At 40.5% G+C, this 15,980-nt stretch overlaps 1 protein-coding gene across 2 annotated transcripts in view; it reads left to right on the top strand.

The window, feature by feature from the left end:
- tncb (tenascin Cb) overlaps positions 1-15,980 on the top strand; it is a 34,987-nt gene that overhangs the window by 3,633 nt on the left and 15,374 nt on the right. For both annotated transcript variants that reach the window (XM_085910620.1, XM_085910619.1), the window contains exons 3-9: positions 48-311; positions 399-514; positions 1,103-1,256; positions 6,384-6,653; positions 8,033-8,218; positions 9,709-9,798; positions 10,620-10,883. In XM_085910620.1, coding sequence (XP_085766746.1) covers positions 48-311; positions 399-514; positions 1,103-1,256; positions 6,384-6,653; positions 8,033-8,218; positions 9,709-9,798; positions 10,620-10,883 — 1,344 coding nt within the window. The remainder of the gene's footprint in view (positions 1-47; positions 312-398; positions 515-1,102; positions 1,257-6,383; positions 6,654-8,032; positions 8,219-9,708; positions 9,799-10,619; positions 10,884-15,980) is intronic.

The raw sequence follows: 15,980 nt of genomic DNA, 5'->3' as shown, positions 1-15,980 counted from the left end.
TCAGAGTTCTCATTTTAAGCGTGGCATGTACTTTCTGTTTTCCTCAGTTTCACCTCCAAAGGACCTAACTGTGGAAGAGGTCACACCTGAGACGGTGGATCTGTCTTGGGAGAATGAGATGCGCGTGACAGAGTACTACATCACCTACGTTCCCACATCGCCCGGAGGTCTGGAGCTAGATGTGCGGGTGCCCGGTGACCAGAAGAAGGCTACGATTAGAGAGCTCGAACCAGGCATTGAGTACCTGATCAGCGTCTATGCTATTCTCAACAACAAGAGGAGCATTCCTGTTAGCGCAAGGGTGGCAACACGTATGAGAGTTCCAGTTTATATGTGACTATAAAACAGTCTCAAGCCAATTAAAAAGATCGTAAATTAACTGTTTCTATACATCCCAGACCTTCCCGAGCCAGAGGGCCTGAAGTTCAAAGCAGTGCGTGAGACGTCTGTGGAGGTACAGTGGGACCCCCTGGACATCCCCTTTGATGGATGGAATCTCATCTTCAGAAACACTGTGAGTAATGCTGGCAATGATTATTAACAATATAAAACTAGTTCAACCCACTGTATAAAGAAGCAACATTTTGAAATGATCTTCATTTTGAGTAAGTTTTGCCTCCATTGCTCAGAAACATTTGAAAACACTGCCACTAAAACCAATTCAAGGTCTATTAAAAGATGGTCTATGTCTCATCGCTCACTCATAAGTGTAGTGCTACACAATGCTGACTTTCATGCAGTTAGATTGTGATCGATTTACAATCAGTGACTGATGTGGAAAAATGGTTCTCTGAACTGTATGTGCCTGTATGAGTTCTGCTCAGTGGAAAACAGGCATCATGTAGGCATAATCATAATAGCAATCAATACAAACAGTGTGTTGATATAGTCAATGAAACAATGTCATGATGTTATGAGGGTTGTAAGGCTTCTTTTTGTGAGGAAAGGTAGGGCCGCAATGTTTTTTGTCTACATTTATGATATTGTTTTCCCAGTTAGGCAATACATTGTAATTTAATCAATGTTTCAGGCCATGCTTTGATAACACAACACACTGAGATACTGAAAAGCACTGCTCAGTGGTTTTATTTGGTTCTCCCAGAAAGAAGAGGATGGTGAGATTCTGAGCTCTCTCGGCCGACCAGACACGACCTTTGAGCAGTCTGGCTTGGGCCCTGGCCAGGAATACGAAGTCAAACTGGAGGTAGTGAAGAACAAGAAGCGCGGACCACCTACCTCAAAGAATGTTGTTACAAGTAAGTGTACATATGTATTCATGCTGCAAGCTATTATTATTATGATTATTATTATTATTATTAGTAGTAGTAGTAGTAGTAGTAGTAGTAGTCGTAGTAGTAGTAGTAGTAGTAGTTGTAGTAGTATACACAATGGGCTGGATATTTAACAGTCTACTTAAATGTTTTGCGTTTACTATTGCACATCTTTTTTCTTGTTTTAATAATATTTTATTCACAATATTTTAGTTTTTCTCATATATATATATTTTAGGTCACAGGAGATTCAACCAGCCAAAATGTGTTAACAGAGAAGGAAAACCTGATAAAGAGGAGTACTTTGTTGATCTTAAACCTTTATTATTGTCTTTTTTGGCATTCCAAACAAAATTACCGTAGTTTTCAGACTATAAGTCGCAGTTTTTGTCATAGTTTTGGTGGGGGGGGGCGACTTATACTCAGGAGCAACTTATATGTGATTTTTCTTCACAAATTTGCGATGTAGTGAAACCGCGATAAACGAACCGCGATGTAGCAAGGGATGATAGCGGCGGTTGTTTACATAAAGGGCAAAGGATTCGATCACGGGATGACGAAGATGACGAAGGGCCCCACGTACTACCGGCAACATTAGCAGCTTTGTTTGTAAGTGACACAGAGGATGAAGAGTTTGAAGGATTTAATGATTTGGAGTGACACAGAAGGTTTAAAAAACTATTATGGCTTTTACGCACGCCCGGTCCTTCTCGACGGGAGCTCTCTTTCACCTCCGTGGATGGAAGTCGGGGGCCGGCGCTCGGCCGGGTGGCTATCCGGGGACGGTGGATGGGGCTCGGACATGGCTTTTACGCACGCCCGCTCCTATTCTATGGAGCTCTCTTCCACCTCCGTGGTTGGAAGTTCAGTAGTTGTTGGCTCATTGAACTCTTGTTTTGTTAAATAAAGAGCCGTTTACCAAACCCACGTCTTTCCTGGTACTTACAATACAATGCAATGCTACAATATAGTTATATACTAGATCTCTGCAGCGCACACGCGGCGTTGTTGACATAAAGAACGAGGAATTTAATCGATGGATTTAATGGTTTTGAGTGACACAGATGGTTTGATGATATTGTTGTTATATAAACCCACGTCGTTCCTGGTACTTTGTTAACGCTCCAATATACATACAACATATACTAGATGGTTTGATAATATTGTTGTTATATAAACCCACGTCTTTCCTGGTACTTTGTTAATGTTCCAATATACATACAACATATACTAGATCTGTGCGGCGCGCGTGCGTGGCGTTGACGTGAAGGAGGAGGAATTTTATCAATGAATTTAATGATTTAGAGTGACACAGATGGTTTGATAATATTGTTGTTATATAAACCCACGTCTTTCCTGGTATTTTGTTAACACTACAATATAGTTATATACTAGATCTCTGCAGCGCACGCGCGGCGTTGTTGACATAAAGAACGAGGAATTTGATCGATGGATTTGATGATTTGGAGTGACACAAATGGTTTGATAATATTGTTGTAATATGATAATTATTTGAAATATACTTTATATATCGTTATACAGGTCTGTGGGATAATTAGAAATGCAACTTACAACGGGTCCGACGTGAGCATATGCGGCGCATACGCGGCATTGTTTACATAAAGCAAGATCGATGGATTTAATGAATTGGAGTGACACAGATGGTTTGATAAACATGTTATTTATGTAATACTTACGTGAATAACTCTGAATGTTACGTCAGGCCCATTTCTCAGCTCCTCGTTTGTGTATATGTCACTTTAGCATACCGTATCGTTTAGCCTGTTGTTGGTGGTTCATGTCTGTTTTTGGTGTTGGATTTTGACAAATAAATTTGCCCCAAAAGTGCGACTTATACTCCGGTGCGACTTATATATGTTTTTTTTTCACTTTATTGTGCATTTTTGGCTGGTGCGATTTATACTCCGGAGCGACTTATAGTCCGAAAATTACAGTATGTTTTTTTTTCACTTTATTGTGCATTTTATGGCTGGTACGCCCTATACTCCGGAGCGACTTATAGTCCGAAAATTACGGTACTTTAAATCAAACGGAAGCAGTGCCTTATTGGCTTGAAACAGGACCGCCTCCATAAAACAGGCTGAGTTCAGCAAAACTCAAATAAGAGTTTATAATTATTGAACGTTGGTGTACTGGAAAATGACGAAAGCATGTCACAGACAAGATTCAAGATTCAAGAGTTCAAGACAGCTGGGAACTTTTAAATGTGGTTTACCATGAGGAAAAAAGGTCTAACCTGTCTCCTTTGGAGGCAAAATCAGTCGGATCCTTGATACAGTATATCTGATTGATTCACACTGACATGCATGACATGCGCAGGACATGTCAAGCATGTCTGATTAGTTCAATAATTGGATTGGTTAAAGGCTAAGTATAAACAACTGTGTCTTCATTAGAGTGGTTCATGATAAGGCCTTTTTTAAAGAGTTTGACAGCAATATGCACTGACCAGGTAAAAAAAATCTAACTTGTAGGTGTGCTTTGATTTTATTTGCGAATGCATTTCTGGAGTCGTACTAAAAGATTAATTAAAAAAGATCCAATGCCATTTTCTGCACACAGATTACATACATGTCAAGCCGAAATTAGATTAGTGGGTTCCATTTTTTGTTGTTCAGGCCCTCTTAGCATGCTAAGAGTTTCAGTCCAAAGAATGTCTTGCAACACTCACTGAGACACAGTTTGTACTCAGTTCAAATGTAGACTGGATTTGATACATCATTTCTAGCCCTAATGAAAAAGTGTCCTTCATGGACCTTTGATCTGCACAAAGTTTAAATGACCCTGTAAATACAACAGTGTCTGCGCTTGCATTTCTGAAATTGCAATAATATGCACAATACTCTGGTCTGTATGGAGGAATCCTTATCCAGTGGAAGAGACAATTGGTGTGTGCTGCGAACCAAATTGAACACACACAAGAATCTTGCACAAAGGTGTTTTGATTGTTTTTTAAATCAGTGTGTGTGTGTGTGTGTGTGTGTGTGTGTGTGTGTGTGTGTGTGTGCTTTTGTGTGCTTTTGTGTGTGCGTGTGTGTGCGCGCGCGTGCGTGCGTGCGTGCGAGCGAGCGAGAGAGAGAGAGAGAGAGAGAGAGAGAGAGAGAGAGAGAGAGAGAGAGCGCTCTTACCCATGAATTAATATCAATAAACTTTCTCGTCACTGCTCACACCAGAGGGCAATAATGAATTAAATAGTAGTGATAGTTTTAACCCGCGCAAGTTACCCCGGAATAAGTAGTGAAGTATTTAATTTCTGTCTGAGAAATGCGTGTCAAACGCAGGTGCTTTTTACTGAAACATGGAAAATCTCCTCCTTATTTATCCTGAGTTATATCAGAAATGAATTATTACCTCGACATATTACCTGTAGCTTACTGTACTTATTTAGCTCCTGTGTAAAAAAAAACAAAAAAAACAGCTGGTTTAGGTGGAGACGAGAAGTCCTGGTTCCTTCAAGAATGTAAAAAAAGTACAATAAAATACATCATAACTGAATGCACAAAGCAACATGTGAGCAGGACGGACTCGGTCAACATAATGTGACCCGTCTGCTGTAATATTGAGTTTTATTACTTTAATTGTCGCAACTATTGGGAGAAAGCGGCGTACTGCCACATGCGAGTGTGGCCAGGGCTCGTGCACAGTGTGACGTCACTATGCAATCAGTAAGTATGCCATAAAAGGGAAGCCAACCCCAAAGTTTTCTTTGTAATAAAATGTTCTGTGTAGCCCAGGTAGTGGAAACACAGTAGTCTGATTCATGTTTTGTTTGTGGAATATGTATTGAACAGGCAAAATCAATCACAATTAATCACGGTTCACCAGTTTTCTAAAACTGAGGCGTGACTGGTTGTGACCTGAGACTGTGATGTCATTTTCAGTCGACAGCAAGTGGAAAAATGGCTGTCCCCGGAGATGAATAAAAACAGGGGGATTTTGCCTGTTCAAATCATATTCCACAAAAAAAGCATTAATCAGAATATTGCGTTTAAACTAGTGGGGCCACATACAACATATTATTGTGAACAAAATTTGGGGGTAGACTATCACTTTGAGAACTGTAACTGGATTCATCAAGCAGATGTGCAACGTATTAAGTTGTATACACAAGAGACAATAAAAAGCACTTAAAACTTACTAAGCTGTTTTTTCCAGATGCATTAGCAAGAGCTTGACTCAGGTATTCTGCACGTTTTAACGACTGGGGAAAAAAAGGAAATCCATGACGTCTTCCTGATTCCGTAAGACCTTGTAGGCCATGAACAAAAATGGGTGTAGTAAACAGATTTAAAATGATACGAATCATTCTTTAGCACTGTGAGCTCATACAGCAAGTAAAGCCACGGATGATACGAGAAAGGAGAGGCAGCTTAGTCTTCAATGCCTGCCATGTACCTGACTTGCAGCGCACAGATGCTACACATCACCTTTCCACGCGGACTTGGATTTTACCTCCAAGCAAACTGAGGAGCTGATGTGTAAGGGGTAGATACAGCAACACTGCTTGAACACAAGAAATGGAAACTGAGTTTTTTTAAGCCTCCAATACGTCAATCACGAGTAATGTTTAGTGATATTATAGAATCAAAGGTATGTTTGCTTTTCTAAGGTAGTGGAGTCAAAGTACACAATTTCCAAAACAAAATGCACTCCAGTAAATTGTAAAATTGTTACAAACATCAGCCATTCATTTCCCATAGGCCAGCTTAACCTCATTTGGGTCGCAGTTCTACTGGAGATATAACAGATGACTTTGGGGTGACAGTTTGGGTATATAGGACTGGTTGTACTTACTCAAGAAAAATGACTTTGTTATTTACAGTCCACCACTGCAAGTTTGTGATCTTGCACATTACAAAAACAAGTGTTGTTAACAGAGTTTAATTAGTCTTGTTTCCATGGAGTCTGTTTCACTGGTCTGTGCAAGGTTTATTTGTTGTTTTTGTGTTTTTACACTTGACGTGGCTTTGTATTAAAACTGCATACCCCTAGGAAATGGAAAAGTTAATTACTCGGTTCTTAAGTGTCATCATCTCACCATGTTTTGAAACAAGACAACAACATTTCGTTACGTGTGGTTTACTCCTCCAGGAATTGACGCCCCGAGCCAGGTGAACATACGGGATGTGACGGACACAACAGCGCTGGTGACCTGGGTCCAACCTGTGGCCTATGTGGATGGGATCAGCATCTCCTTTGGGCCTGGCGCCAGCCCTGCTGATCATAGTGTGGTTGAGCTTTCCTCCACAGACACCCAATACCACTTTGGGGGCCTCATCCCAGACACCCAGTATGAGGTGTCTTTGACAGCCCGGAGAGGAGAACGGTCCAGTGTCCCTGTTTATGACTCGTTCCTCACAGGTAAGAAATACACGCGGTAAGAACCTTTTCAGATGTAGAAATGTATCTTCTTTCCTCCATGGTATTCTAAACCAGTAATTCTCAACCGATGGGTCGGAACACAAAAGTGGGTCGTGTATCAATTTTGGGTGGGTTGTGGACAACTAGTAAAACATTCTTAGTTTGATTCTTTTCTGCTACAGTTATAGAGGTGTTCCCAGTTTCCAAGTTGAACATAATTAAGTGAGCAACAGCAAGTCTAGACTTCTTGCTTTTAGCCAATAGTTTATAAACAAATACAGGGCAGCTCAGCCTAGCTGGCTAGCGGATGTCACAGTGAGCAATGTTCTTTTGCTGGTAGGTCATACTCATTTTGAAGGTGTAATAAACAATACATGCGTTAGCAAAGGCTCTACCTGTGTTACCTTACCTGCTAGCTGAATTATCGTGGTATTTGTGAGTTCACAATAACATCTCGTAAATCCAGCTCGTAATTTTCTCCGAACCGAGCCACTGGTAGTACAGACCGACCACAAAGCAATAGTTTGTTTGTGGCTGCGTAGATAACAAGAAGCGCTGAGGCCATCGGCGGACAAATGCATGGACACTGCATTTAATATTGTTCTCGAAGACTTAGTACTCACAAACTCCTTTTGCGAGAAGAGCAGCGAGAGGCACTTTTTGCATTTTTAACTGGAAAAGAGGTTTGTATTTGTTTTACTTCTTGATGAGGATTTCCATTGCCGTGAGAGGTCAAAACAAAAAATTGGCTGGCTGCATAAATTGCCACATCTCTCAATCAACTTGCTGAGTATTGTACTCAGTTGTCCCTCCTTTCCCCAGCAGATCACAGTGGAGCGGTCCCAGATTGATACTGTAAAGAATTCTTTCACAATTCATCAGTCTGGCTCTTGCCAGTTTAATACCTGTGTTAGCAGAGGCTATTTTGAACAAAATATGTTCTTTATGGTTTCAAACATCTAAAAATGTGGGTCACAACTATGCAACAAAAGGAAAATCTGGGTTCTAGGGTGAAAGCTGTTGAGAAACACTGTTCTAAATGGTAACAATCTAGATCTGCATTACCTGAATTAAAAGCTACAGACTACTACCTATTCTCCACAAACAGGTATGGAATCTATACTGTATATCAATGTATCACTTAGATCAGGTATAAAGAGAGAGGGGTACGTGAAGGACCACACATTCTACAGGTTTATGAGGAAAGAAGTCCTACTGCGGTGTAATTAATAATGGTTGGTTTTCAAAGGACCACCTATTCCACCAAGTTTAAAATAATGATGAATACACATTTTCTGTGGTGGGTCGCTCTCAGTCTAATGGAAACAACTTGTCAGAGCTTAGCATCAGTATGAAATCAACTTCTCTGTGTGTGTTAGACTTGGATGCCCCCAGGGACCTTCAGAAGCTGGAGCTGACTGATGAAAGCATCACTCTTGAGTGGAAAAATAGCCACGCTCAGGTGGACAACTACCGCATTAAGTACGGGCCTCTGTCTGGAGGTGAACACAGAGAGCTACTCTTTCCTGCCGGACTCAAAGACACAACACAGGCTAAGATAATTGGTATGCACAATCCTTGTACCTCCACAGTCCACCCAGTAACTAATAATTGTACCATCCAGGAGAAAGCTATATTGCACATTGGCAAGTTGGGCAGTCTGCCCAGCATCTCAAATAGCCGTTTGCTATGAAAATAGAAATATAGAAATTCAGTTTCAAGATGCATGATAACATTGGTATCCATGGTTTGTCTCTAAGATCAGTGAAGCACAAACCGTATGAAGCTCACAACAGAGATAGAAATGTCGAATAACGTTTATGATTATTGCTGCAAATGAGTACAGAAGGCACGCTTCCTGTTTTTATCCGCTCATTTACCATCTCCATTTTATATATCAATAGTACTCAAGATATTTTATGACCTTGGACCAATTAATGTGCGTCCAAACGAAAGGTACTTTAGCTTCATCACTGAATGCAAGCTTTTTCTATTCCTTGCACAATTTTTGTTGTTGTTGTTGTTGTGTCACTGCTGTCTGCATCTTACATCACTGTAAGTAAAAAGCAAGTTTTGACAGTATGAATTGTTTACTCTTATTATTCGGACGTGCAGTCTGTCTTAATAATTGGACAGTATTATGTTCTGCCAGCTGATTTCTGCAGTAGCTTTCCTTTGTTTTGGATTGCGAAATGTTTGCCTGTCTACAATAAGCCTGCCTTATGAGAAAACCACCCAGAGGGTTTGGCATTCACTGTTTAAATTGAATTACTCTGCTGCTTATTTCTCTTTTGCTTAAGCAAGAGACATGGGCATGTTTTCATCTATCAATGCTGTTGACATTATAAAGCAGTGCTTTGAGCTTTGTTTTTATATTTTAATTTTTTTATTTTGTCGTAGTTTGTTGATTAGACACAATAAGAGAGGGGAAAAACTTTGTCTAATGGTGTCTTTGTCTGGCACAATTCTTTGTCCTTGGGAGGCCCATCTCATGGAAATAAAGCATAGTGTCCATTCAGCAGACGTCCCCCTCTTCGCCACACACCTCAGTAGTGCTTTCACACAGTTATTATCTGTAATTGCCTTCACGCTCGTGATTTTATTGATAATGAGTTTCCTGGGTATTAGATGTAATTTCATGCTGCAGAACTCAGTGTGTGATGACCTCTGTGGGAGTTAATAAAGGAATTAAAGGCAACCAGGCCTAGAGAGGGCTTAATTGTGGAAACCAAAGGCTTTCCAAAGCCAGCGGTATCATTGGGAGTAGTGTTTCTGCTGCACGACAAGGGCCCTATAGATCCATCAATGCAAACACACCAGCCGTGTTCCACAAGGAGCTAAGCTTACCATGAAATGCAATTTGGCTGCAACCTATTGTACTATCGCGCCACATGAAAGTGTTTTTGTGTTTGCCATGGCCACCGAAGCCATTAGCAGAAACAGCTGGCCACTTGACGAGACAGACTCCCAGCCATTCAACTGAGGGAAGATAGAGGAATTTGGGCAAACAACCATATAAGTTGGTTTACTTTGTTTATTTTGCATGGTTACCTAGGTCTGAGACCCGGCACAGAGTATGGAATGGGAGTGACAGCAGTAAAAGGGGAACGAGAGAGTCTGCCCACGACCACCAATGCTGTGACCGGTATGAAGATTTCACTTACTACAATAAGACAATTAATGTTAACCTTAACAATGTCTGTAATTGTCAGTAATGTCCATCATTCAGCAGTTACACTACAGTAGTATGTTTCTCAATTTTGGCAACAAAAACGTTAGATTTTCCCAGTCTTGATATCTTCTGAAGTTCAGTTTGTTTTGTTCATTTTAGCTAATTCATCCATTTAGTTTGTCAGGATTCCATCAAATCAAATGTGTGTGTATATATATATATATATATATATATATATATATATATATATATATATATATATATATATACACACACATATATATATGCTAATCACAGAAAAGTCGCAATAGTTATCACAGTTAACAAATAGTAACAACATCCTGTTCAAATCTTTGCAATACATTTAGGCCCTATGGTGGTGACATTTATTGTCTCGCACACTCTGTCCTGTGTCAGGCTAGCAGATTAACTTCCATTCTGTCATCATTGGGTATAATTTAGGGAAAAGACTCAGGGAGTGAGAAGCTAACAGAATCATTCTTTTGTAGGATGTCACTAAACCATTTGTAACAAAAAAAATAAAAAAATATTATGACTGAAAATCCTGTTGCTCTTTCTCATGATGAACTAATTAATTATTGTAAATCACTTCTACAAGGGGAAAACATTGTTTCCTTACATTAACCCTCATTTTATTTTGCTTTGTAGGGCCATACACCTCCCCTTTGACTGATGACGAGGGTGACAATCCACTGTTTCCCTCGCCTTGCATCAGCTCAAAAAGGCCCTGGCGTCAAATCGCAATTTACGAACTAGTGTCCTATATGTTTCAGCTCTGGATGCACCAAAGGACCTAACTGTTCCAGAGGTGACAGAAACAACAATGATGTTGGAATGGAGGCGCCCCCTGGCCAAGATGGACTCCTACCGACTTGTTTATGTTTCCGCTGATGGTCAAAGAGCAGAGGAAGTGGTCCCAGGAGGCTCTGAGTCCCACACCTTGAGAGGCCTGACACCAGGCATGCTCTATACCATCAGCATCACTGCAGAAAGGGGCCGCAAGACCAGTGCACCAGCTACCATCTCTGCACCTACAGGTTGGTGAATATGAATCATTAGCAGTCTTTTTGACTGATAATGTAACATAGCTCCTTAATGGACAAAGTGATATGGCACTGGTATCAAACTCATGGCCCAGGGGCAAGATACGGCTCGCCACATCACTTTATGTGGCCGCGGAGACAAATTGTGCATCGACTTCACGTGGGGACATAATACGTAAATATAATATTAGTTTTCAATGTTACGTGGATGACACCCAATTCTATATGCCGTTATCAATGACAGATCTGAACTGTTGTAATCTTGAGGCGTTCCTCGCGGAGATCAAGCAATGGATGTCTCTCAGCTTCCTTCGTCTTAACCCAGATAAAACTGAGATGTTGATAATTGGTCCAGCTCGTTATCAACATTTATTTAAGGAAACCACTATAACTATAGATAACCATACTATCACTCAGAGTGATACTGTAACTAATCTCGGGGTAATATTTGACCAAACGCTCTCCTTTCAAAAGCACATTAAGAATATAACCAGATAATCGTTATAATCGTTCGCAAAACGCTAGTCTTTTAGTGACACCGAGGGCCAAGAAAATGTCTGCAGGGTCTAGAGCATTTTCTATTTGGGGTCCAGAGCTCTGGAATGCCCTACAAATGGATATTAGAACTGCTACCTCAGTAGAAAAATTTAAGACACGTCTAAAGACATATTTCTATGATATGGCCTTTAATTAACCTGTAGTGGCCGATCCGGCAGGAGTTTGTTTTTGCTCCCGCTCCCCGACCCCACTTCCCCCACCCCTCCCCGGCTGGGAGACATAGGTGACATTAGGTGACACCCAAGCTGACAGCGGCTATCTAGATTCTCGTGGACCAAATACAGGATGAGGGAACTGCAGCGGATTACCCTCCTCGAAGACACTGCCAGCTCTTCGCTTTGGACCAACAAAAGATCCACTTTTTGATTTCCATATTATGTATTTTATGTGCCCTCTTTGCATCCATTGCAGCCTGGTGATCCTGAAAGGGGGATCCTTCCATCTGTGGTCCCTTCTCAAGGTTTCTCATTTTTCCCCTGGTAGGGTTTTTTTGAGTTTTTCCTTGCCCTTTTGGGAGCTCAAGATCAGGGGATGCTTTGAGAATAATTGTCAATTGTTTGTCTATGTGAAGCCCTTTGAGACTGCTTTAGGGCTATACAAATAAACTTGACTTGACTTTTAAAAAATAGAAGTGTTGCTAGCAATTTTTATTATGATTCATCTTTTTAAAATATTGGAACAGTTTTTATTCGTCCCTTATTTCAATACTTGTCGTCCATCAGTTTGTTGTGTAGCCTATACTGTATCATCATATATGGCGTTGACAGTCATAATGGTCCTTCGAAGGAAACTATGATGCGGCCCGCGACAAAAATGAGTTTGACACCCCTGTGATTTTGTATCATTGAAGTAACAATCGACACAGACTACAGCCACGAAAGGCTTAACTCTTAAAAATAAGAAGTGGAGTCTGTACTTGTCTATTTTTCTGTTTGTTTGTTTGTTTGTTTGTTTGTTTGTTTGTTTGTTTGTTTGTTTATTTTTCTGTTTGTTTGTTTGTTTGTTTGTTTGTTTGTTTGTTTTCCCACCTGCTCGTTTCATTGTTTTATTGATTGCTTCTTAGTTTGTTTCTTTGTGGAGTATAACATTTTTGTCTCCCTCCTTGATCCATGCATAAACCCAGTACTGTAACTAAGCAACACATTGATCAATTATCAATTGAACATAACCTTCTGCCTAACCTTTTCAGTTTGGTTACATATCTGAAGGTTTCTTGATCTCTTTTGAGGAAATTAACCCTGTTACTTTTTTGTGTTACTGTTCTTTTTCATTGAAATCTTGCCAAAATGACAAAAATGTTGTGAAGAACAAATGGCAATACATTTTAAGGTCTGTAACACAGATTTCCCCATTTTGTAATAATGGTGACTGGGTTGCTTTTTTCAACATGGTCCTGTGACAACAGCATCTGCATTTTGAATGAGCTTTACCACTTTCTTGGCTATCTCATTCAATATTCTGTCACGCCTTTTCAGTCTCTGTGGAGACGGTGCTGCTGATAGAGAAGGGCAGGGAACAACAACAATACAACCCAAAAACAGTCGAACAATGGCTTTTCTTATACTACCAGACTTTCCGGCAACTTTGAGTAGATTTTTTTCCCCCATTCTCAAACCATCCCCTAACCAGGAGCCAAGTCACTTGCAGACAGCTGATGACCACACTATCTAATATGACCATTGCATGTGCAAACAAGTACAGCCAACCGTCCTATAGTAATCGTCGTACACAATAATAGTGGTTAAAAAACACCACTGGTTCATGTAAGTATTGCTGCCCATCAAACAGAAGAAATAAATTGTTTAGTTAGTTAGTTAGTTAGTTAGTTAGTTAGTTAGTTAGTTAGTTGGTTGGTTGGTTGGTTGGTTGGTTGGTTGGTTGGTTGGTTAGTTAGTTAGTTAGTTAGTTAGTTAGTTAGTTAGTTAGTTAGTTAGTTAGTTAGTTAGTTAGTTAGTTAGTTAGTTAGTTAGTTAGTTTGTTTGTTTGTTTGTTTGTTTGTTTGTTTAGTGAAGAACAAAATCTATTGTAATAAAAAAATATCTAAAAAGAAAGCACATCAATAGTTCAGTCGTTAAGCACAATTTACATTTTCAAAAGGGAGTAGGAAGAGGTAAAAAAATATCTAGTCCCACCCTTTGTTCTTATGTAACTCTCATATTAATGCAAAAATAAGTTATTTGTTGGAATGAGGTATTTGTCTGAAGTAATACCGTCTATTTCTCCGACTGGGGCTCATATATAGTATGTGGAAATACATTTGCCATTACTGTGTAGTATTAATTTTTCCTCATCCTGAAAACAAAACAAAATAATTGTGGCACACTTACACACAATTGTCAAATCACCTGATGCAATAAGTTTCAACATCTGTGGACAAAAATCAAAATACGTGGGAAAAGCAAAAGATCTATAAATAACGGCTCATTGTGTATTTCTGGACTGCGCTTTAATTATAAAGGGCAGGGTGATGGCAGTGGTGGTGTGGGGAGGGCCATTGAATAATGTTCATTCATGTGGTAATTGTTGACGTGAGCCTTGCTCCCCTCTGGTTTTGTGCGATTTGACCACGACGAACTCTGGCTCTGTCAGATAAAAGGCCACATGCTGGGACTCCTGTTAAAACATTGTCTCTGAAATCAGCAGCCTTCTAATCCACAGCCTGCGTTGATCTGAGCTGAGCCTTTATCGTCTCCAGACATGAACGTAGATTGGACTCGTTTTACAGGAGGAATTGGAGAAAAGTGGAGCAGTGGATATGACGAGGTTTGGATGGACGTTTCAGTGATCTACTTACTGCCTTAGTGACGATTACAGGAATTAAATTTAATAGTGTTTGAAGGGATATACTGAGGCAACATCAGATGCAAATGTTTTATGTGAATGTAATACTTGAATGATAAATGGAGAAACAGACCACCGTCATAAGGCCCACACCAAATTTGCATGCCTTGTGCGATTTCCCCTTGACGATTTTTCACAAGTACGTTAATGCACTCGTCGCAGCAGGTCCATTGTTGACCTTTGTCTGATGTGCCATGTTCCTTTTCTTTGTTGACTTTATTGGTGGCCTGCACTTTGTCTTTGTGGTATGATTTCTCCTAATAATCTATCTACATTTCATATTTTGAAAATGAAGTCTGCAATCCATGGCTCCAGAGCCGCATGTGGCCCTTTCATCCTTCAGCTGTGGCTCTATGTGACTTTGGAAATTTTTCAGTTTTCAAATGTATTTCTAAATTTCAAGATTATGGTCCTCTTTTATTATTAAACCTAAACATTTACTTCTGGGGGGGACTCAATATATGCGCCACAGGCGCTGATGTACAACACTTGGCATCAACATTTATTGAACTATTTGACCAATAGTAGGCAAACATGGCTATATGCAAGAAGAGAAAAGTTTCTAAAGAAAACGGAATGTTTAATTGAACCCACCACTCCCGCCACTTGCTATTGAATGATTCGCTAGATTGTTTGCCTATGGCTATAAATCAGTCTTTCTTTTCTGATCACAAGGTGATCCTAATAAGCTGCTGTAGAGGTCGAGGGAAAAAAAAAGGCAAGCCAAGAGGCCAAGAGCGAATGTGCCAGCCCCACCTGCTTCCTCAAGTGACATCGAGATCCATACATTCATTTTCTATACCGCTTGTCCCTACGGGGGTCGCGAGTGTGCTGGAGCCTATCTCAGCAGTCTTTGGGCAGTAGGCGGGGGACACCCTGAACCAGTTGCCAGCCAATCGCAGGGCCCACAGAGACGAACAACCATCCGCACTCGACACTCACACCTAGGGGCAATTTGGAGTGTTCAATCGGCCAACCAAGCATGTTTTTGGGACCACGGAGTGCCCAGAAAAAACCCATGCATGCCTGGGGAGAACATGCAAACTCTACACAGGGAGGGCCGGAGGTGGAATCGAACCCGCACCCTCCTAACTGTGAGGCGGACGTGTCATTAAGCATTTTTACTCTGATTAGTCTTTTAATCCAAATAAATGTGTCCTAAAGACAAAGCCACTGTCTCTCAGGACATCTGCTCTCCATAAACTTGCCAGTGTTGAGGATATTGCGAGTTGCGATGTTTTTCTGCACTCTCTATATCGTTCTAATCTATTCTCTGAATGTACTCATGATGGTCGTGGATTACAGGCGACTGCACATTTTCCGCATGGCTTCCGCACTTCTATTTGAAGTGGACAGTGTACTTTCTACCGTTCTGGCAGGGCTACACTGCACCTTCAAATGGTAATGGCTCATTTGAGGTCATTAATGCACACAAGCTACATTGCATGTCTCACTGTTGCTTTCAATTTTTAACCCTTCTCTCTCGTATGGTAATATGGATGTTATGGCTATAGGCAGCCATCCATAATGAGGCGCTTTGTTCAGGTCTGGTATTTTGTCGTGAAAATAGTAGAATACGTCCTCCTCAGTCAAGTGAAAGAAGAATTTTCCTTTGAGACAATAAAATGAAATGACTGAAATACGGCACCATTAGTGTCAACATTTTCACTGCTACCACCCACGGTCTCACAA

This window comes from Syngnathus leptorhynchus, chromosome 4 (assembly GCF_054491065.1).
Source record: "Syngnathus leptorhynchus isolate UIUO chromosome 4, UIUO_Slep, whole genome shotgun sequence".
Lineage (NCBI taxonomy): Eukaryota > Metazoa > Chordata > Actinopteri > Syngnathiformes > Syngnathidae > Syngnathus > Syngnathus leptorhynchus.
Note: the sequence above shows the minus strand (reverse complement) of the source record. Positions and strands in the feature narration are given on the sequence as shown.